The sequence below is a fragment of the Chelonoidis abingdonii genome, chromosome 5 (assembly GCF_003597395.2).
Source record: "Chelonoidis abingdonii isolate Lonesome George chromosome 5, CheloAbing_2.0, whole genome shotgun sequence".
NCBI classification, from domain to species: Eukaryota; Metazoa; Chordata; order Testudines; family Testudinidae; genus Chelonoidis; species Chelonoidis abingdonii.
This window is the reverse complement of record NC_133773.1, coordinates 98,743,053-98,767,706: the sequence shown is the minus strand read 5'-3', so window position 1 is coordinate 98,767,706 and position 24,654 is coordinate 98,743,053. Positions and strand designations below refer to the sequence as shown.

The following is a 24,654-nucleotide window of genomic DNA, read 5'->3' as shown; positions in this document are numbered from 1 at the left end:
AGGAATAAGATGTTGCCAGCCCACAGCCATATCCGCACCAGCTGGGGCACTGCTCTGAATAGGGAATCCCTGATACCCTCTTTGCGTTCATTCTCTGATGGCAGGGGAAGAGGGATCTTTGCTTGATGCTGGTGAGACATAATATGTTGACAGTGGGGAGGAGGCGTTTATCTTCTTATTGAAAGGTTATCCCAAGGGATGGAACCGGGCTGGTACCAGCTCCAGTGCTGGGCAGCTCTTCAGTATTGGGAAGGTCTCCTGGGCGGTATGGATGCCCCTGCAGAATATCTGAGGTCCTTGCTTTGCCCATCATGGGCATTGGTATGAGGATCTGTGCTGGTCTACTTGAATGCTTAATGGATTTTGCCCTTAGAGTGGTGTTCTGTGTTCTCTCTCCAGAAGCTCCCCTCAGTCCAGGAGCTATGCTTATGCTCAGATTGGCTATGAGAGTCCCTATCCCATTTATGAGTGGTTTCAGGTGCAGGCTTTGCTGCATGAGCTGATTCGTGCAGTTGGTACAGAAGCCTGAATTGCCAGTGCCAGAACTACTAGTGATGGGGCAGTTGATGCTGAGACAACTGGTGCCAAAGCAGTCATCAGCACTGACTCCGCCAATATCCTCTTCACCTTCTTTTCACTGATCCCAGAGTACAGAGAGAGTTTGAGGGAGCGCTAGTCAATGCTGGTTTATCTGGTCTCACTCTAGTCCTAATTGTTGCCGTTGGGTCCAAAGTGAACCACATGAATTGCTCCAGTAGATGTATGTTGAGCTGCACATCCCTAGACTTGTGTGTCCAGGCTGAGAAGGACTAGAATACCAAGCACTTTTCTGGGATGAGGCTCTCCCTTAGTGTTCCTGTTCAGTCTCCCACAATTCTGCATGTCTGGGCTGCTCTCCTCACTCCATAGCTCACCAGAGATTGATCACTGTTTCACCACTACATGCTCTGGCCATGCCCCCTCTGCTCCCACTTGCTGAAAGCTTTTCTAAAGCTGTAAAACTTGTGTAAAATCACTAACAAATACTCCAGAGTAATGAAATAACTACGTACATTAGACCAAGAAAGACAGTCATATGGTAATGATGTCACTTAGTATCTGACCTTTGGCTCATGAGCCATATAGGGTTCATAGAATTGTTGGAGATGCTGCTAGCACAAAGGAAATTATTGATAAGAAATTTTCCATTCTGCATCCCAGTATCTTCTACAATTATGGAGATCTGGGAAGTAGCAAGAAGTGAACAGATATAGGGAGGGTTATGAAAAAAAGTTTGATAGGAAAGGAAACAAGGAAGTATCCCCCTCTTTGCTCAAAAGACTTATTTCTGGGCCGCCAGATGCAGCACCTTCCTGCCAAAGGAGACCTCTGCTGAAGACAGAAAATCTACCTTATAGTGCTTAATAAAGGTGTTAGCTGTAGATCAAGATGCTGCTTTGCAAATTTCTGATGTGGACAAACTTGCTTATTCAGCTCATAAGTTTGCTAGGGATGTTATGGAGTTTGCCTTGATCCCTGCTGGAACATGAACCTCTGATGATTTGTAGGCTATGACAATACATCATCTAATCCACACAGCAGTGAAGGACTTGGAAGGTCTGAGTTCCTGACATTTTGGATGGAAGGACACAAATAGAGGGCCTGATCTTCTTGTTGATTCTGTACACTTGAGATATATTTTCAATACTCTTCTGACATCTAAGCTGAGCCACATCTTTTCAGTTGGAAAATGTGATCGGAACATGAATGAAGGAAGCACAACCTCTTGAGAAGTGTGGATGGAGGAATTTACCTTAGGAAGAAAGGATTCTGATGTCCTGACCACTACTAAGGCTGCTATATAGATAAAGTTGCCAGGTCTGACAGCTATTGAGAAACAAATCTTAATAGATAAATAAAATGCCAACACTGAAGTCAAAGGCTCTAAGAGATGGCTTGTCAAGGCCCTCAAAACCAGCATTAGATTCTGTTTTGGAAAGAGTGGCCTGACCGCTGGTCTGACTAATCAGACTGCTCAAAGGAATCTGGCTACCTGTAGATTGTCTGCCAAGGAGCCCAAGGACCCTGCAAATAGCACAGTAGTAAAGAGCAGATACCTGATGTGCAACGGTACTGGGCTGAAAGGCTCTGTCTGTGCCTTCTTGGAGGAAGTCCAGAATGGTTAGAATCCCTGAATTTCTGGGATTTGCATTGTGCTTTGGCACTAGTTGTTGAATCTGGACCACACAGAAGAGCACACTTTTAGTGTCCATAACTTTCATAGACAAAGCATGGTCTTAATAAGTCTGGACAACAGACTGAGACCCTCTAGTGCTTCCATCTGAACAGCCAGGCTGTTAGTTGCAGCCCGTTCAGAACGGGATGAAGAATAGGACTTTGCAAGAGAATGTCTGGTCTTCACAGAAGTTGGAGTGGAGGCTCCAGGTTCAGATCTATCTCATCTGAGAGTCAAAATCTTCTTGGCTAATGAGTTATCAGAATTACAGTAATCTATTCTTGTTTTATTTGCTGGACCACCTTCCCAGTAGTGGAGAGGGTGGAAACACTGCAGCAGGCCCTGCAGTCAACTGTGTGATAAGTAAAGCTCCATGTTTGTCTGTGACTTCTGCAGCAGCCCATATGGCTGTCCCGGGAGCTGCCTGAGCAGCTTGGGCAGCCCCCGTCTCGACACCCCTGCCTCCCAGCAGCAGGAGTTTGGATGTGTGGGGGATCAGGACTGGGGATGGCGTGCGGGGCAGTGCTTACCTGGGGCGGGGGGGGGGGTCTCTGGAAGGGTGACAGGAAATCCCCTCCCTCAGCTCCTAACTCCACGTGCTACCTTCGCCCGTAGGCACAACTCCCACAGCTCCCACTGGCTGCAGTTCCCAGCTAATGGGAGCTGCAGAACCGGGGTTTGGGGCGGAGCAGAGGCAGCATGTGGAGCTAGTAGCTGGAGATCGCTGCTTCCCAGGAGCCAGGTAGGGAACCTGCCCCAGCCCCGCCAACCGCCCCCCACAGCACCTGTGGCAGCCCCCTAGCAGTGAAACTCCCTCCTACCTTCGAGTACTTGTGGCGCCCCCCTGGGCTGCACTTATGTCGCACCCACAGCTGACCCCTCCAACCCCGAGCTGCCCCCTGCAGTTTTAGTCGGGCTATATAGTAAAAGTCATGGACAGGTCATGGGCTGTGGATTTTTGTTTACTGCCTGTTACCTGTCCATTACTTTTACTAAAAATACCCGTAACTAAAACGTAGTCTTAATGATAAGGCATCTGTCCCCAAAAATCTGGGGTCTACCTTCCTTGTGAAGTATTTTGGCATCTTTGTGTTCATATGATTTACAAACAGGTCAGTCAAAGGTAGGCTGAACATCCGAAAAATTAGCCTGAAAACTGCCTAATTCAGACACCACTCAGAGTTGTTGACCCTGAAGCAGTCAGATTCTACTTTATGTAGATGACTCTGAGGGAAAGGAGAAACGGCTCCACCCATCTCATTATTTCCATTTGTAGTGCCAGATTTCTTGTTCCCCCTTCATTGTTTAAATATGCAACCATAATTATATTGTCTGATTGAACTAGGACATGGTTCCCTGCTAGGATGGACTGGAACAGTTGCAGGGCCAGTTTGACTGCTCTGAGCTCTACAAGGTTTATGCTGTGAGTCTTTTCCTCTGGGTTCCAGAGATCCTGGGTTGATCTGATCTCCAGATGAGCTCCCCAGCCCTCTAGACAGGCATCAGTTGTGAGAGCTAGAGGATCTGGAAGGCAGATGGGCATGCCTTTGCAGACATTGCTGTGGGCTGATCACCATTGTGGGGAGTTGAACATGTGTGTCATAACTCATACTTGATCTTTCATGTGTTCTGGGAAGTGGTCCCACACTTTTGGGATGAAGGCTTGAAGATGTCTGCTGGGTGACTGACCCATGGAATGATCCCTACACATGACACCAGGAGGCTAGTAGTTGGAAACACAGTGCTGTGGTAGGCCTTTTGCAGCTCCAGAGCAGGATGATAAACTCCTGGATTTTCTGTAACCTTTCTAATGATAGGTAGAACTTTGCTATGATGATATCCAACTCCGCTCTCAGGTGGCTTATTCTGGTGGATGGAATCAAGGAACTTCTCTTGACATTGATGATGAAGCCGTGCTCCTGTAGAAGATTCAGCATCTGAGGCATGGCTTTGTGCGCTGCTGGTTGCAATGGAGCTCTGATCAGGATGTTTGTATAGGACGGAGTACAGGAAAGTTCCCTTCAACCTGAATCTGGCTATAATCACCAACACTATCTTTCTAGTATCAGAGGGGTAGCTGTGTTAGTCTGGATCTGTAAAAGCAGCAAAGAGTCCTGTCGTACCTTATAGACTAACAGACATATTGGAGGATGAGCTTTCGTGGGTGAATACATGCATCCGACGAAGTGGGTATTCACCCACGAAAGCTCATGCTCTAATACATCTGTTAGTCTATAAGGTGTCACAGGACTCTTTGCTGCTTTTACTATCTTTCTAAAAACCCTGGAGGCCATGGACAGGCTGAGCAGGAGTGTTCAGTACTGATAATGTTTCCTGCTGTAGGTGAACCTCAGAAGTCTGTGGTGGCACAATCTGATGGGGATAAGGAGATGTGTGTCTTCTAGATCCACTGAGGTCAAGTATTCCTCCCAGGACAGGGATGACACCATAGAGGCCAGCATCTCCATCCAAAAGTTCATTTTCTTCATCCATTTGTTAACCCTTTTGAGTTTGAGTATGGCTCTGATACCAACCCCCTCTCCCCTGCCTTCCTGTGAACTTCTGAATGATGAAGAAGATAGGTTCTGTGGATTCTATTCCATCTTCTGTGGGAACCCACTCAATCACTCTTATATCCAGAAGTTGAGATATTTTTTTCTGGATGTTTTGAAGGGTCTCTGGAAACTGGCACCTGGATGAAGAATGAATGGGATGGAGCCTGCAGCTTGAGGAAGTATCCCTATCTCACTGTCTCCCTGATCCACTCGTCTGTAATCAATGAAAACCATTCCTTTAGGAAATGGGAAACTCTACCCCCAGCTTCAGCTCTGGGTGGAGGTCTATGTGACCTGTAACATAAAGTGGACTGGTGAGGGTTCAGACTTCTCTGGACTTTTCTCCCAAACCCTGATTCAGTTATTTTCCTCTGAAGAATCTGTTGTGCCTGTGCTGGTATCTCTGTGATGACGAAGGGCAAAAGGAGTGCCTCTGTCTGAAGTTTGATCTATATTCTCTCCTGAGGACACTGAATGAACAAGGGAGAGACAGTCTGGATTTTGTCACACTGTCAGCCACCACCTTATCCAGCTTTTCTCCAAAGAGCAGGTAGCCTGTAAACTTGGCTGAGCAGAGGACCTGCTTAGAGGAAATATCCACTTTCCAGGATCAAAGCTCAGTGGCGCCTGGTTACTGAGCTGGAAGCCAATTCTTGGGCTGAGAACCTCATTGCATCTAATGTTGTTGCTAGGGGTGACTTTCTTTAAAATAGAAACAGAGTCAGCGTGATCTCTGTCCTTACGGACTTTAAGATCTTCCAGCCACGAGAGGGATGCTCTTGCAAAGCAGGAAGGAGGACTTAAGGGGTGTCACAGTGGCGGTGGAGGATTTTGAGGGGAGAAATTCACTGTAAGACTTACTCTCAGGAGCCTGTTCAAGTTGGATTTGAATCATGGAGATGACCTTATTGCACCTAGTCTAGAACTTCTCAGAGGGGCAAAAAAATCTTTGCTGTATTTTTTCCCAATCCTGATCAGACTTGGAGTTCAATAGCTCACCATCCTCAGTGGATGAGTGGAAAGAAGAGTAGGAGGAGGAAGAAGAGTTGAAGGACTTTTATCTCCTAGATATTCAGAGCTTTTTCCCTTTTCTACCTTTTTTGATTTAACTCTTTTTGCATGCTTTGGGAGTGTGGAGGCTCTGCTGTGCTATGGTGAAGCCTTTTACGGCTTGCCTTCTTTAGGGCTTGAAGCCCTCTCAAGGGATCTGTCTCTGAATCATACCCCACTGGCTCCCCTTCCCCCTGGGTCAGAATCTTCATGGTTGACTTGGAAGGGAGAGGGGCTGATTAGAAGCCCTGTTTTTTCCCCCCAGGGCATTCGGGACTCACTTTAAGACTTGGGGCAGGGAGAACCTGCAAGTCTCCTTCTTTGTTCTGTAGAGGCCTTTGGGACTTACTCCCCAAGTTGAGTGGTCAGGGTCCTCCTTTGCTTTTGGAACTTCGTCCTGCTGTGCACTGGGATACCCGATCCATTATTCCTCTGATGAATCATGGCTGCCTTGATGGGTAGAGGACTCTACCTGCCTGTTTGACTCATAGCCCTGGGACCTAATGGAGTTTAGGCTTGGTTGGATGGTGCAGGCTGGGCACAACTCGCCATCTACCAAACCTGGGAAGGATGCCTCATATATAGATCATGACTTAGATTTGAGCCAGTGCTTTCTTGGCAGTTCTGTTATACTTGCACGGAGTAGAGGAGCTGGTAGGGAGATAGATACCGCAGAGGAGGCTGAGGGTGGGTTATACTCCCAGACAGTTAACCAGCCCATGGAGGACGAGGACTGCTGAAAGAGAAGAACATTGCTCCTTGTGCCCAAGAACGGGGAAGACATGAAAAAAAACAAAGGTGAAGGCAGGAGCAATGGAAGTAGCCAAACTGTCTGCTGCTGTAGAGGTAGAGAATCTGGTGGGAGCGGAGGGGACAAGGCCACAGTGTGCAATGCCAAAATGCTGATCTGCCTCCAGACAGCTGCAGAGTGAGGAGAGCAGCCCAGATATCCAGAACTGTGGGAGATGCTGGGCTGCAGAAGATGCATCGGCTGTGTCCATCCTTGATGGGGATCAGTCCACTGCAGGAGGCCAGGTTTGTATCCTGAGTGCTTGGACTTCACCACATGCTGTGGTAGTTGGCATGAAGGTGTGCAGGGGGACCAAATGGTTTTTCTCTCTCTCTCTCTCTATTTTTTTTTTTTAAAAGGTACACATCCTTTAGAGAAAAAGCATGACAATAATATTCTTCGTTAAAAGGTTGAAAGAACTGATTTAAGGTCTCTGAAGTTCGGACACTTGCTGGGTTCTGTCTTGCTGCCATGGGTGGTAAAAGGGAACTGAGGGAGGAATGCAGCCACTCTGGCTTTTATGCCTTTTCATGGGAACACAAAAAGGCACAGGGAACATACATGGCTCCCACAGACACTGCCATTCAAAAAAAATCCAATCTCGCATGCATGCAGTGCATACTCCTTGACAGTACTATCCACACTGACACACACTTGAAGAACAATTGATTATTCTGGACTATTTCCTCCTGTTTCAATTCAGATACTTCCCATTTTACTAAGGAGATGAGCCTGATAAGGATGTATGTTTGTACTTCTCTAGCAGGATTTATTTTGTTCTGTGCATACGGAAACAGGAACATACTTTAAGGGAATGAATCCCTATCTTAAGAGAGGAAGGGAAAAAGAAGTGCAAGTAACAGTATGAGATTGCTGTTTTTAATGACTCGAGGAAGCCCTCAGTTGCTGGTTGAGAGAGGTATTTAAGAAAATGAAAAACATGTTTTTATTCCATTACCTAGTACAGGGGATAGAAAACTAAAGAAAAGTACAAACCGTAATTAATAAACAAAAAGAAAGTAACAGGTGAGTGAGTTAGGTTTCTGGTTACTTCTGACAACTCAGATGTCTCCATGGGGAGCATCTAGCAAGTCCTTGATGTTGGCCTTGATTCATGGGGCACTATCTTCTCCAAGATTAAGAGGAGGAAGAGAGAGTTGTGTGTACACAGGGCCCCAAACCAATTTCACTGCTGAATCATCTAGGGTCTGTCCCCCAGGGATTTACATGCACCATGGAAAATGCCAGGAAATTACAATCCCCATTCTTTCCTTTGCACAAAAGATAGCATCCTGTAAAAAGGGCAAACAGGCCTATCCTTTCTCCCTTGTTTTGTGAGCTTGCTGGCAGAGAACCAGAATCTGCAAATCATGCACCTCACAGGATCATCCAATTTGTCCATTTATTCTCAAGACACCACATTGTTTTTTACATGCAAGAGTTGACACAAAGAAAGAAAAAGGATAAATAATATTGGAAACATATATTTAAAATATAGGCATTTTTTTAAAGGTAATAATTGGAGATATACCAACCTCCTAGAACTGGAAGGGACCTTGAAAGGTCATTGAGTCCAGCCCCCTGCTTTCACTAGCAGGACCAATTTTTGCCCCAGATCCCTAAATGGCCCCCTCAAGGATTGAGCTCATAACCCTGGGTTTAGCAGGCCAATGCTCAAACCACTGAGTTATCCCTCCCCCCTCCCTTACTATATCATTATTAAGTATACATATATGGAATAAAGAAGAAGCAAAGTTAAAAGAGAAAGAGATTAAAAAAAATAACCAGCTAACAGAACACCAGACAACGGCAGCAAGACTTACAGTGTAAACAATGTTTCCCAAGAGTAGGTAGTCTGAAGTTTTACCATTGGCAAATACAGTACCTGCAGGAAAAAAAAAAGAATGATGATTTTTTAAAAAAGGTTTATTTATGGGATATTCCCCGCAATTCTGTTTTTGTAAAGGTATAGTCTAACAGGACTCTTTCTGTTGGGCACTGGGTCTGGTGCTCCTAACACAAGACAAAGCAGAATTTCCTGAAATGAATTCCTTTTAGGTTATCTTTAGTAGAGGTGACCAGTGACTGGTCAGAGCAGGGAGAGCAATTATTAATGTCTTAGGTCTCCAGAACTTTCCAGCTATAAATTATGTAAGAAACAAGTGTTTCCCATAAAAGCTAAATATATTTTTTAATCACAGAATTTACAAACACAATAACTTCTCTCAAGGCATATATGAAGTATACATATTTTTGGACATGATACTGTCTGTCTGCCTGCCTATCTATCTAAGCAAACATGTTTCTGGAATAGGGATAGCCAACTCTTCTGCCCTAGCATTTTAATTCTTTTTTGGGATGTTTGTTATTTGAGCTGGCCAAAATTGGACAGTTCTGTGATTTTGTGTATTTAATGTGTTTGTATACAAGTTTGTGTGTGGATATACACATCTTATATACACTAACTTATATATACTACCTCATACACAAACATAAGTATCTGTGTATATAAAAACACATTTGCAAGGCTTCCTGAAACATGAATTTTGAATATCAGGGGGGTAGCCGTGTTAGTCTGGATCTGTAAAAGCAGCAAAGAGTCCTGTGGCACCTTATCGACTAACAGACATATTGGAGAATAAGCTTTCATGGGTGAATACCCACTTCGTCGGATGCATGTACATGTATTCACCCACGAAAGCTCATGCTCCAATACGTCTGTTAGTCGATAAGGTGCTACAGGACTCTTTGCTGCTTTTACATGAATTTTGAAGCAGTGCCTTCACACTTGTTTATAGAGAACATACTTGATTGTCTACTTCCAGCAGTACCAGGTTTTAAGATCACAGTTCTCTGAAGGGTCTTAGTATGTAGGATAATTGTAGTCTCCAGAATACTTAGGTGGTGTTGTGCCTGGAACGAACAAATTGACTGAAGCATCTCTGAGTGGATCCTCATCCTAAATAGGATGTATTGGTGCTCACTAAAATTTGTGTATGTTCAATATAGAAGCATATCCTATACTGCAGTGCAGTTGGTGCTGAGTTCAGCATTAACTGCACCTTACACTGCAACCAAACCAGAAAGTTTATTATGTTGTACAGATCCCAATCACTTTAGCAATGGAAAGGAAGCACTCCTGTATGTAATTCTTTTAATAGTTTATTTATGAAGCAAGGAGGGGACACAAAAAAGGAGTGAGATGAGATACCTGAAAGAAAGAGGAGACAGGTGGTGAGAAAAGGGAAGAAAAAGAAGGGAAATTTGGGTGGCAATAAGGAAAGAAATAATGGCCAAGTCAAAGAGGAAAAAAAAAGGAGAGAGGAGCTCTTTTCCTCTTTAGTCAGTTTGGGTTGAGAGCATGAGAAAGATACAGAACTCAACAGGCAGGTAGTTGCAGTCTGTAGTAGAAAGTATACTGCACAATCCACTTTTTGCTACCTTGCCTTGCATTAGGTTTATTGATATTCTGTTGATTAATTTCATTATTCTACTGTTTGTGAATTTAAACATTTTACTTGTTTATTTTCATTTTACTCCCTTTATATCCCTTTTACAAAAGGCTGGAACAGAAATTAGTTTGATCATGCATTAGAAGTACTTCTGTCTTTCCCCTTCAAAAGAAATCACTAATGGTTCATCAGGATAACGGGATGTCAACAGTGTCATAGTCAAGAATCATAAAATTACTTTTTTACTGACATAATTACAAAATTATGACAAAAACCTTATTTCAGGAAAACAGGAAATCCCAAAGCTTAATCAGCCTTCAGGTTGTTTAGTGATTGTTGCAATAGCTGCTGTTAGTGACAGCTCTTCTGTTGGTTGACAGTGAAAAGACTGGTACTGACACAGCTACAACTACACTGCATGTTGAAAAAAACCTGACAGATAGAGGGATTGGGGCTATTATTACTTGCTGACATGCTATATATTGCTGCCACAAAAGGTTATAGATGTGGATGTTCCTGCCTGCTTTAACACTAGATATACAGACAACCAAGAGAGGTGCACAGATGGAGTAGATGCAAATAGAGGGAGTTTGCTTGAAAGTTTGCCTAAGGGGAGAGGCCAAAGATTTTTTGCCTTTCAGCCTTCTGGGAACAGTAAATACATCAATTGGAGACAAGAGGCTCTTGATACATTAAAAAGGAAGAAAATACGGAAATGAGGAGTTCAGGGTACAGAAGGGGGCATGTCTTGCATGACTTACTCATAACTAAACTAGGAAATACAGCCTAGGAGGAGCTACTATAAGGTGGGTGCATAACTGGTTGGAAAACCATTCCCAGACAATAATCAGTAGTTCACAGTCAAGTGGGGTGCAACAGGCAGGGCCGTCCCCAGGGGTGTGTTGGGCCTGGGACATAGGTGCCGAGTTTCTAATCTGCCAGGGGGTGCTCCCCCTGGCTCCGTCCAGTCCCCAGCGCGCTGCTCCCTCGCTCCCCTTCCCTCCCCTCCCACCCAGCGCCATCTGATGCTGCAAAACATCTGATCTGTGGCAGGTGGTAGGCACTGAGAGGGAGGGGGAGGCACTGATCAGTGGGGCCTGCAGGAGGGCGGGAGGCGCTGAGGGGAGGGGGAGGTTCTGGTGTGTGTGTGGGGCTCTTCATCGCTCAGCCCACTCGCCTGCTGCTCACCTCCCTGTTTGCCTCCTCACTCTGCTCACTCACCCACTTCGCCTCCCCACCTGCCTCCTCATGATTAGAAGTGCGCCCCCCCCAAAGTGCAGGGCTTGGGTCAGTCACCCCAATTCACCATACTCAAGGAACGGCTCTGCCCACAGGGATTAGTTCTGGGTCTGATTCTGTTTAATATCTTCATGAATGATTTATAGAATGGCATAGAGAGTACACTTTTAAAGTTTGTGGATGATACTAAGCCAGGAAGGGTTGCAAGTACTTTGGAGAATAGGAGCAAAATTCAAAATGATCTGGACAAATTGGAGAAATGGTCTGAAGTAAATAGGATGAAATTCAATAAGGACAAATGCAAAGTACCCCACTTAGGATAGTACAATCAGTTGCACACATACATAATGGGAAATGACTACCTAGGAAGGAGTATTGCAGAAAGGGATCTGGGGGGTCATAGTGGATCACAAGCTAAATATGAGTCAACAGTGTAATACTGTTGCAAAAAAGCAAACATCATTCTGGGATGTATTAGCAGGAGTGTTGTAAGGAAGGCACAAGAAGTAATTCTTCTGCTCTACTCTGTGCTGATTAGATCTCAGTTGGAGCAGTGTGTCCAGTTCTGGGCACCACATTTCAGGAAAGATGTGGACAAATTGGAGAAAGTCCAGAGAAGAGCAACAAAAATGATTAAAGATCAAGAAAACATGACCTATGAGGCAAGATTGAAAAATTTGGCTTTGTTTAGTCTGGAGAACAGAAGACTGAGAGGGGACATGATAACAGTTTTCAACTACATAAAAGGTTGCTATAAGGGAGAGGGAAAAGAATTGTTCTCACTAACCTCTGAGGATAGGACAAGAAGCAATGGGCTTAAATTGCAGTAGGGGTGGTTTAGGTTGGAAATTAGAAAAAACTTCCTGTCAGGGTAGTTAAGCACTGGAATAAATTGCCTAGAGAGGCTATAGAATCTCCACTAGAGACTTTTAGAAGCAGGTTAGACAAACACCTGTCAGAGATGGTCTAGATCAGGGATCAGCAACCTTTGGCATATGGCCCATCAGGGTAATCTGTTGGTGGCCCATCAGGGTAATCTGTTGGTGGCCATGAGACATTTTGTTTACATTGACAATCTGCAGGCATGGCCCCATGCAGCTCCCAGTGGCGGCAGTTTGCCGTTCCCGGCCAATGGGAGCTGTGGGAATGGGCACAGGCTGGAGGGACATTGCCAGCCCCTGGTCTAGATAATACTTAGTCCTACCATGAGTGCAGGGGACTGTGCTAGATGACCTCTTAAGGTCCCTTCCAATTCTATAATTCTATGATTAGCTAACATGCATGAGCTAGTATTGATGTGGGATTTTAACTTCCCTGATATCTGTTGGAAGACTATTACAGAAAAGCATAATATGTTCTTCAAGTTCTTAGCATGTGTAGGGGAAAACTTTCTGATTCAGAAAGCTGAGGAAACAACTGGGGGGCGGGGTCATCCATTATGGATCTGTTTTGACCACCAGGGATGAATTAGTTGCGAACACGAAGGGAGTCAGTAACTTGGGAGGAAATGATTATGATGTGATAGAATTCAAGATCCTAAGGAAAGGAGGACAGTAGAATAGCAAAATAAGGATGCTGGACTTCAGAAGGGGAGATTTCAACCAACTCAGAGAAATAGTAGGCAAGGTCCCACGGAAAGACCAGTTAGGAAGAAAACAAGATGAAGGGGGCTGGCAGTTCCTAAAAGATGTAATACTAGAGGCTCGACATGAAGCTATTCCAATACAGAGGAAAGATAAGAAGAGCCACAGGAGGCCAATGTGGTTGCACAAGGAGCTTTTTAGCTATTGAAAACAGCAAAGGGAAACATACAGAAAAAGGAAAGAGGAGCATGTCACCAAGGAAGTATACATGGGAATAGCACAAGTATGTAGGGACAAAAACAGGAAAGACCAGGCACAGAATGAGTTACATCTGTCAAGGAATGCTAGAGACAACAAGAAGGGGTTCTTCAGATATGTCAGACAAAAAAGAATGATCAGGTATGGTGTGGGTCCATTGCTCAATGGAGAAGGTGAACTGGTAATGGAAGATGATAGGAAGGCAGAGCTGCTCAATGCCTACTTTGCCTCAGTCTTCTCACAAAAAAATAACCTGACCAGATGACTATCAAAATTACCATAGACAATAAAGGGGAAGGGATGCAGATCAGGATAAGTAAAGAGCACGTCAGAGAACTTCTGACCAATTTGAATGAATTCAAGTCAGTGGGGCCTGATGCTATTCACCCCAGGCTGCTGAAGGAATTAGCTGGAAAAACCCCCATCAGAGTCACTGGAAATAATGGATGCAAACTCATGGATGACAGGAGAAATCCCAGAAAACTGGAGAATGGCTTATGTACTGCCCATCTTTAAAAAGGGGGAAAAGGAGGACCTGGGAACTATAGACCAGTCAGCCTGACCTTGATATCTGGAAAGCTACTAGAACAATGTATAAAACATTTAATTTGCAAATACCTGGAGGATGCACAGGTAATAACTAGCAGCCAGCATGGATTTACTAAGCACAAATCATGCCAATAGAGCTTGATTTCCTTCTTTGATAGGGTAACTGGTTTGGTGGATAGGGGAAATGTGTTGGACATAATATATTTGGACTTGGCTTTTGACACAGTCCCACATGACATTCTGTTAAATAAACTGGAGAAATGCAGACTCCGCAGAACTACCATTAAGTGGATACATATTGGTTAAACAACTGCAAACGATGAATTAACTATTAATGGAATGATGTCAGATTGGAAGGAGCTCTTGAGAGGGGTTCTACAAGGATCTGTTCAGGATCTGGTGTTAACATATTTATTAATTATCTGGATATAGGTACACAGAGCACACTGATCAAGTCTGCAGATAACACAAAGCTAGAGGGGTTGCCAGTACTTTGAAAGGCAAAGGATAAGGACAGATTCCATCAATTCAGCCAAAATAGGATGCAGGATGGGTTCAGAGGGGCAACTCAAACAAATTTAATGACCAGTGAGTAATTTCCCTTTGTCATTTGTCCCGTTCTTCTTGCATCCTTTGGAAAATTCCAGACTATAAGCAGACATATTAAGCAGTCCTATAAGGGAAGGTGGGTTTATGTGAAAGGTGACTTGGAATACGTTAAGTATTAAGTTTGCCTCTGCTATCTATAAACACATGGGAAAGTGAGAAACATTTGTAAGGAACTGACTATAGCTTTGCAGATTTTTAGCCTGGGGACTTAAGTTCCACCCTGCGCAGTAGGTTAGAGTGGTCTCTCAGTGGCATAGGTGGAGTTAAGCCCATTTGTTCACAAGTGTTTAATCAATGACTGTTAGTGTCATAGTAGCCAGAGACTCTACCTAGGGTGTTAGAAATGGACAAACTATCTTTGTATTTCAAAAGGGCTGCATATGAAGTAGGTAAAACTAAATGGTTCTCTCCGCATTCACAATGTGTAGTTTCTTCTCAAGGGGAGAGGAAGGATTTGGATAGAGGGTTGGCAGGATCATGGGCTTATTAACATGAAAGTCCAAAACCACTTATGAATTTCTAGACAAATGAAACAACATTTTGTCAGATGAAAAACTCTAAGAATGGAAGTTATCAAACTTAATTATTCGTCATGCAAAGATGAGGTTTTAGTAACAAATGGAGCTACTTCCACAGTAAAAGGATGCAGGAAAACTTTCATACATGTCCACAGACCTTAGGGGCCGCCCAGATATTGACTGCCCTGTCCAATCTGATTTTGCATAGTATCCAGGGGAGAACAGGAAAGTGAAAATATAATGAAAGGCCTTTTCCCAATCCAGAAGAATGCATTTCACCACAGGAAGGAGAGGTCTAAGAGCAGAAGCATGGGATCTGAAGGCAAACTTAGTAGTTCAACACCTGTTGCGGAGTCAGAGGTCACCTTCTAGTGCATGCGCCTGAGCTCCAGAATAAAGGAAGAGAACTATGGAAATCACTCTCTCTTTTTTATTCTGGAACCAGCTAGATTAAAAAAGACCTGAGAGCTGAAGTATGAGGATGTCCTCAATGCTTCTTCGATGAAGGCTGGTACAATGTAGAGCCTTTAAAACACAAAGATACCAACCCTTGATTCTCATCACAAACTCTTTAGTGATACAGGTTTCCATCTCTGATTCTGTAACATAACTTCCAAGAGACTACAGGTGAGTCATACCATATCTCTGTACCTCACCCTTCTCCTCTATAAAATAGGGACAATATCTCTCTACCTCAGTGCTTTTCAATTCTGAGGAATTCAGAAAGAAGGCACTGATTACCACAAAAGCACCACCAACACTAACACATCACTGGAAGAGAGCAAGTAGGAATCAAACATGTGGGGTAAAGATAGTAAAGGGCTTGAGAAAGACAGTCATTATTACTCAAGAAAAAGGAAGCCTGCTCAGAAGATGGGGGGGTCCCCTGAAGTATTGTCTCAGATATTTTCTCCACTAGGATCCTCAGAAGGGTTCATTTTGACATTCTTCCTGCCAGCGGGGTCCTGTACACTCTTATAGGAATCCCTGAAAGATGCTCTCCAAAAGTTATTAGGGACTGGAAACCTGCAAATTAGTGGAGTCACCAGATGGTTCTTAACTGTGGTCTTTTCTAGCTGAGTGCTTCCTAATTTTGTCTCTATACTCCATGTCCCTTCCTAGTATCAATCTTGGTCTTATCTTCTAATCTGAAAGAGAAATTACTATACTGAACAAAGGGAGCTGAACTGGAAGAACTGGAAGCTAGAATTCATGTTTTCAGCAGAGAAGACAAAAATAGTAAATAAAAGAGATGTAAGGGGTGAAGTCTTTATGCCTTTCACTATTCTTTTTCTCCCTGTTTCCTAACAGAGGATGCTACAGTTCTGGTAGTCTAGAATTTTCCTCATGATGAAAGAAGAAACAGATGAACAAGAAATGAAATGGAAGAGAAATCTCAGATCAAAGAAGAGAAGCAGCATAAGGAAAACACTTGAGAGCTCAAGCAATTTTCAGATACTTTGGTTGCATTTTTAGATGTCCAAAGCTTTCTAGGTCTGATTTTTCAGCATATTAGCAAATGCCCATATGTCCAGTTTACACACTGACTAGATGACCATCTGTATAGCCCATGTACATAGAATCATAGGACTGGAAGGGACCTTGAGAGGTCAACCAGTCCAGACCCCTGCACTCATGGCAGGACTAAGTATTATCTACACTATCCCTGACAGGTGTTTGTCTAACCTGCTCTTAAAAATCTCCAATGATGGAGATTCCACAACCTCCCTAGGCAATTTATTCCAGTGTTTAACCCCTGACAGTTAGGAAGTTTTTCCTAATGTCTGACTTAAACCTCCCTTAGCAGTAAATGGTACCCCTTAACTGGCAAGGAAGGCTGCTACTGAATGAGATGAGGCACTCCATCTTCCCCCAGGATCTGGGTGTGCTGCTTTCATAATAATCCTGCAGCTCCTGCCAGCTAGAAACTAGGCCTGGAAATACAGATTCTCTAAAGGCAGCGAAGAGCCTATCTGAGTAGGCCACACATACACTGCTACCTCGATATAACGCTACCCAATATAACACGAATTTGGATATAACTCGGTAAAGCAGTGCTCCGGGGGGGCGGGGCTGCGCACTCCAGTGGATCAAAGTAAGTTCAGTATAACATGGTTTCACCTATAACACGGTAAGATTTTTTGGCTCCCAAGGACAGCGTTATATCGAGGTAGAGGTGTATTTACAAATGCCCATACCAGGTCACTTAAAATCAAGCTCTCTAATGACTATCCAGAATATTCAGAAAGTATAGATAGCCTAGAACAATAACATCAGTATGTCAATTTTGTGGCAACCTCGGACTGAAGATGCTAGAGCACTCTCACAGCATCTCAGCAGTCTTGTTCAGCTGCCTCAACTCCTTGACTCCCACCAGAATCTTTATCCTATATCACAGTGTGCTCACTAAAACATCCCTCATCTGCATCATACAATCTGAGTAGATAGCTTACCTCTTTCACTTTCCTCCATCAGTACCCCTATTAGGGTTGCTAGGTGTCTGGTTTTCGACTGGAACGCCTGGTCGAAAAAGGACCCTGGTGGCTCTGGCCAGCATTGCCTACCAGGCCATTAAAAGTCTGGTCAGAGGAGCTGCAGGGCTAAGGCAGGCTAGTCTTTATCTGTCCTGGCACCGCACTGAGACCCAGAAGCAGTGAGCAGGTCTGGCTCCTAGGCAGGGGAGCTACGGGGCTACACATGCTGCCCCCTGAACACCATCTCCGTGCTCCCACTGGTTGGAAACTGCAGCCAATGGGAGCTGGGGGGTGGTGGTGCAAGCAGGCAAGAGCAGCGTGTAGAGCCACCTGGCCCCCACCCTATCTAGGAGCCGGACCTGCTGGCTGCTTCCGGGGCACAGCACGAACCCAGGACAGGCAAGAGCCTGCCTTAGCCCCACTGTGACACTGACCAGGAGCCACCCAAGGGAAGCCCATGCCCTAATCCCAAGCCCCAACCCCCTGCCCCAGCCCTGAGCTCCTCCCAAACCCGAAGTCCCCTCCTGTACCCCAAACCCTTCATCCCTGGCCCCATCACCGAACCTGCATCCCCAGTCGGAGCCCTCACTGTGCGCAGTACTCTAACCACCTGCCCTAGCTCAGACCCTCCTCCCTACACCCTGAAAGTCTCATCCTTGGCCCCACCCCAGAGCCCATACTCCCAGCCCAGAGCCCATACCCCTCCTGCATCCCAACCCCCTGCCTCAAACTGCAGCCCCTCCCACACTTCAAATCCCTTTTCCCCACCTCCTAGCCTGGAGCTTCCTCCTGCATTCCAAATCCCTCCTGCCCCACTCCAGAACCCACATCTCCAGCCCAGAGCCTGTACCCCCTGCTGCACCTCAGTCCCCTGCCTTTACCCACACCCCCCTACCACACCCCAACTTGGAGCCCCCTTCTGCATCCTGAATTCCTCATTTCCGGCCCCACCTCAGAGCCCACACATCCAGTTAGAGCCCTCACCCTCTCCCGCATCCCAACCTACCCCAGCCCAGTGAGAGTGAGTGAGGGTGGGTGACAGCAAGCCACCGAGGGAGAGGGAATGTAGTGGGGGGGCCCTCAGGGAGGAAGCGGGGGCAGGGGGTGGGGCCACAGGGAAGGGGTGGGGCTAGGATGCTTGGTTTTGTGTGATTAGGAAGTTCGCAACCTTAAGCCTTATCCTAGCAGCTGAAGTTCTCCTAAGGAATTTGTTCCCAGTATTTGTGGCCCTTCCATTTTCTCCTCCTAAATAGTAGAACCTTTCTACATCTCCAAAACATTCACACAGCTGCCACAACTCTCCTTCTCCTTATCTGAAAGATGCATAGCACAGCTACCAAACCAACTGTCCTCCTGGAGCAGTGGTTCTCAACCTGTGGCCCATGGGCCACTTGCGGCCCAATCTGCACACAGCTGAAGCCCATGTGACATCCTCAGGGCCATATAAGTAGTATTGGATGTGGCCCACATACAATGGTAAATAGGTTGAGAATCACTGTGAGATATCTCTCCAACTTCATCCGATCACCTACCCGATTGCCACTGCCCTCTCATAGTCCTCTATATACTGATGAGCTAACGTACCCCTGAAAAATATAGGAGTGTAAGGATTAGTATGGTACATACCCTTCCCCAAACTGAAAGGGCAGTCAAACTGATAATACAAATACATGATACTAATGTCACATAAACGGTACCAAATCAAGTAAGTATCAACTCATATGGATGTACAAAAAATGTGAACTGAATTTATTTTAAAACCAATTTTATCTCCATACCAGTGCATAGAATGTACTAAATTATGAAAAAGGCATGATTTCTTTCCCACAATTTGAATAAAATCTTTAGATTGCATATGTTGGTTTAGTTTAGATTGCATATGTTGGTTAGTTCTAGAAATAGTACATAAAAATGGAATAGTGTAATGTTGTTGGTATTTATTAGTGTAATCATGGACATTATTATTTTTCAAGGAAGGTAATACAGTACTTTTCAGAGTTTGTATTTGTTTTACTTACTTACCATAGTGGAAGGCTTTTAGTGGAAACCAAAACAGAATAACTGAGTGGAAGAGGCCATTTAAACAATGAACCCAGAAAACCTAAGGGAAAACAAAAATCCATGAGAACCATTTGCGATAAACTAGCTCTGTGAACCATGACCTTCTTTTTATCTTTAAGTTAGAATCACAAAAGGTATTTTTGTCAAGCCACCACTGTGAACTGATATAACTGACAGGCACTTTCTGCCTCTTAACCCTTTATGGGACATATGTTTGTTTTTATCTTTCAAAAAAAAGATGCTTACTGTCACTTTTAAATTTCACAATTATCAGTAAAATTTTAAAATATATACAAAACAGTACTTTGACTATGATGAAAAATATGCAACAAAACAGACAACTACAAACGTTATTACATTTCTTAGATGATGCACTAAAAATTACTTCAGCATTTGGGTTTCATTTTACCTTTCTCACATGATACACAATTTGGATAAAAGGACAGTTAAACCCAAATTTCTTTACAGACTAGTCTATGTATTTCAGATACAAAATAAAATACAAATTGAAATTAAAAAGCATCTTTCTTGGATTTCTTCTTACTGTATAATTTATAATAAACTTTCCATAATGCTTTCTTATTTGACATGAGACAAGTTACTAAACTTGAAAACTGCTACATTTGTGCTAAATTACTCTAATTTTACTACCAAATTTATTATCATTTGTGAAAGACAAATACTGTTCATAGGAACTGTGCTGTATTAAGTATAAGTATAAATGTAATATTGGTGCATTCTATAGCATATTTAGATATGTATGAAAGACTTGACCAAACTATCGAGAAAAATGGATTTTGAACTCTTGTATCCTTCAGGACAATAATCATGTTTTATCATTAGAAATGCTTTTTACAAACATAATATTTAGTGTACAAAACTGACATGTATTAATAGTTTTAAGTTGTTCAAACAATAGAAATTAAGTTGCCTGCCTCACAAAATTTTCCACTACGTCTCAAAGTCCTTTATTATCTTACTCTGCTACATTGGGGTGTATGATCCAATTTATGCTCCAATACTTCGCACATTTGAACTTGTGTTACTCATTAACCTTTGTCTCCCCTTCTTGCCATGTCATCACCACAATTTTTTATTTGACAGAAAGCACAGGTGGGTGCAAGAAAAATTTGTTCTACTTTCCCATTTTCCTGACCAATACTTATTGTCACAGTCTAATCCTTTAACCTCTGTCATGACCTCATAACCCCTGACCCTTTTTACCATAATAAACCTATGCATCATCATTCAGTGCAACAATGATTCCAATTCTTCCACACTCAAAACCCACACCAACTGTTCTGCTAATAGTTAAGTATTTTGTAGACATTTACTCATTAACATTGCAAAGACTTGCAAGGGATATAGCCACACAATTTCCATGAGAGCTGTGTGTTTAAGTCCTGGACAACCTTGAACACTGAAGGATTACATAAGAAATAAAATTACAGATTTTCATTTTTTTTTCTGTGAAACACATCATATATAGACATAACTGACCTAATTTAAATGTCTTTCTGGATTAATTAACTGAAAATTCAGGAGGCATTACTTAGCATGTCATGTGATTTTTCACAACTTTTACCAGGATTCTTTTTGGTTTTGGCCAATTTAGTTATAAGTCTCAAATAATGCACTGACCATTACAGTATGTGAAAAGAGAGTAATAATATCAAATAATATAATTCCCATATACATACATGAATGTTTTAGAATTTTATTAGTACTAGTCTCACATTAAGGTGATAACACAACCATACTAATGGATCATGTGACCAAAACCCAATACTTACATATATTTTTAAAAGAGTTACAATGAGACAGTGACTCCCTACAAATATTTCTCATCAATCACTTTCAGTTTTGGTCGAACGGGGAAAAAAGGAAGAGTAAGAGGAAAAAATTCTCACATACTTGTCCTAACAAAGACTGCTTAGAACTTAATGTTACATTTTATATATTATATATAGAATAAATCCATTGACTTAAACAGAGCTATGCCAATTTCCATCAGCTGGGGATCTGACCATGTTACATTATATCATACAGTATATATTACCAAATATATGGAGACATTGCTAATCATTAAATTGAGAACTTAGATGTCCCTATCTTTAATAATGGTTACCCCAATGTATACTTAAACTATCTGAGATTTCCTAAACAAACATACATATGTATACACACACACACACGCGTATATATAAAAATCAAATCGGTATAACAACCGAAGGGTGCTGCCCATCAAATATGTGTTAAAAATTTGAGTTTTCAGATTTGTGCTAGTCTATGGCATATATAATACACACTTATTATTTACTTACTTCATAAGTAAAAATTTCATTATATTCATAAAATTACAGTTTCAAAGATGAATTTCAATTTGAATTTTTTATTTATATTATTTTGCCATCTGCATAAATCTGCAAGAAACTGTATTTATTTTAAAACCAAGTGCAATTTTCATTTTCAATTTTAAAAAAATACAATACACACACAATGTATTTTCCACCAATATTATCCTTAGATCTCTTTGAACCTAATTCCAAACACACAATTTAAATTCCCTGTTAAAACAGGTCTAGTATGTTTTTTTTCACAGCTCAGAATTAATGAAGAATGGTGTAAGGCTCCTCCGCCTACCAATTTAATGACAGCTTTTATTGTCCTTTGCTCTACTTCTCCACATGGGTCAGTAATCCATTTCCACACAACAGTTCAAGTACATAAGATTTGAGGACCAAAAAGGACAAATCATTTCTGCCTGAAGGAGACAGCTTTATTACTAGCAGACATAAACAAATAGTTTTTTAAAATAATGTTTGCCAGTATATAAAAACTGGATAAATATGATTTGTGCTTTTCATAGACAATGATTTCCTGCCACTGAAGACTGATAGGAATATTAAAAAACAACCCTTCATTTTTAACTTTATGAGAATTTATGGCACAGGAATAAAATGGACAACCACCTTGCATTACATTTAAGTTTGCTCTACTTTTAATGCAATTATCTTCTACCTTTGTGTTAAAGTCCAGGGCATTTTGAGAAGTCTTGTATAATTCTGGATATTTCAGCATATTTTCCTTTCGGCAGGATTTCTCAAATATTCCAAGAGTCAGCGGTGGCATAGCTGTAAATATCTAACATATAAATCAAAAAATGTATTTCAGAGCTTGAGAACTAAAAACTTCATAAAGAATCAAGAGACTTTAATAAAGATTGTTAAACAAAATAGGAATTAAATGCATTAAAAACCTCAAACCTTACCACATTGTAAAGACCTATACACCATCTTTCAAAAAGAATTTGTCCAGAAAAGCCGTTAACAAAAGCAAACCAGATCTGAAAAGAAAGAGAGATATGTGACTTAGATGTTCTACAAAGAGTTTTAAAATACATTTTAGCTCTGCTTTATTAAAGGGATGTTTTTAGGACATTCGCTAAATAGGTCTGAATATTTTAACATTTTTCAACCCTGAAAATTACTGATAAATCTCAATAGACATTTTGTTCACAGCAGTATGAAGGTAATGAATAGTCACATATGTTAGCAATTCTGTTTCTTTGACTAAATCTGAACCTGTTTCTAAAAGAAAGCCAGTTTCAGAAACACTGATGCTTCACATAGTATGAGACTGATTCATGTAACTGTGTTTATATCTACAGCTAAAATGTAACTTTCTTATGAATAACAGTAAAGAACATAACACATTGAAATATTTTATTCAAATACTTTTGCCCTATTATTCTGTACTTAAGCCCTGATTTTGCACTACAAATGGCATGGGTAGATCCTTTTTCCCGCAAGGCGCTCATTGCACAACCAGACTTTACAGCAGAAAAATCAAGAATTGAACCTTACTTGAAAGTACTTTAGAGTACTGGAGAGGAGTACTTTAGAAAACTGTTCTCACATTAGTATTATCCCTTACTGCACATGGATTCACATGAAGTTAGATTCTTTTGGGTATACTTCTGCCATTCTTAATTTAGCGGGTACTTAAATCAGTACAGGGGTACTCATTGAATAAGGTACTGGCCAACATAAGTAAGGAAACGAAGAATCAGGTGCTGATGGAATTCGGGGCTTTTTATTCATTATATCACATACAATTTAAAATATAAATTAACAGTAAAAATTAAGTGTCATTCCAATAATATTTCTATTCACAATTTAAGGGTCTCTATTTTATGAAAAGGTCAGAAAAATAACCTAATAAATGTTTGGCAACTTATAATATTAACATCTTTACTATTTTAAATATAAAACATTATATTAAATTTAATGAGAAAACAAAACAAAAGCCAACTTTCTGAATAGGTACAGATAGCGAATCAGCAGTAAGATTAATAAAAAAGCTTGACATGTTGATCAAGTGAATTTTAGAAGCAGTGTTGCCACACTTCACGTTTCATTTAACCTCATTATGGAAGCATGAATTGCTACAAATTTACCATTTATCAATATGTACCCAGGCTGGCCTCCAGATGACCAGTTCCTGTGAACAAACTAGTCTTCTTTTATCATGAGAGGAGGGAATGCTTGAACACATAAAAACAACTATCTGATTCATGAGATGGAAAAGAAAACAAAGTAGCAACTATTAGCATACAAAAATGAAATGTAATTAATCTCAAAACTGTGAATCATTCAGCAAAGAAATTCAGACTAAAACTATCTTTAACACATTTATTTGTTGTGGCCAGATATTGAAACAATATGGGACACGAAAATCATACCATAGGATAAACTATGGATTGTTTTAATACTGAAATTCCTTGCTTTTGTTAATTATATTAATTAATGTCCTTAAACTCAGTTTGCTATTTATATGGTTAATGTTTCAACTTATTGCTTGAAAACAAGCAAACAAACCAACTCATAGTTGAACAATAGTGTATAACTGACAAGCCAGATTTTAATAATATTTGTTATGTAGCATATTTTGACTTTTGATTTTTCAAGTATGGACTATGAGAATATATTTTTGTGAATTTATAAAACACATATAATCAAGTGGTTTTTCAGTAATGAAGGCTTCAAAGCCACTGCACTTTCCTGCATTAATACATAAGGCTCTCTTTCTGTTGTCTGGCTATGTTGGAACTGTATGGAAGTACCCAGCAGATAAAAGTGTACAGCGTAGATAACAAGAATCATAGGATATCAGGGTTGGAAGGGACCTCAGAAGGTCATCTAGTCCACCCCCCTGCTCAAAGCAGGACCAATTCCCAACTAAATCATCCCAGCCAGGGCTTTGTCAAGCCTGACCTTAAAAACCTCTAAGGAAGGAGAT

General features: G+C 41.9%; 1 protein-coding gene across 5 annotated transcripts in view; it reads right to left on the bottom strand.

Moving 5' to 3' along the window:
* The window catches only part of ATP8A1 (ATPase phospholipid transporting 8A1), a 263,824-nt gene that overhangs the window by 51,779 nt on the left and 187,391 nt on the right, over nucleotides 1-24,654 (bottom strand). For all 5 annotated transcript variants that reach the window (XM_032784994.2, XM_032784992.2, XM_032784991.2 and 2 more), the window contains 4 exons: nucleotides 22,625-22,699; nucleotides 22,375-22,497; nucleotides 19,315-19,393; nucleotides 8,434-8,495 (listed from right to left, as the gene is read on the bottom strand). In XM_032784994.2, the coding sequence (XP_032640885.1) occupies nucleotides 8,434-8,495; nucleotides 19,315-19,393; nucleotides 22,375-22,497; nucleotides 22,625-22,699 (339 nt within the window). The remainder of the gene's footprint in view (nucleotides 1-8,433; nucleotides 8,496-19,314; nucleotides 19,394-22,374; nucleotides 22,498-22,624; nucleotides 22,700-24,654) is intronic.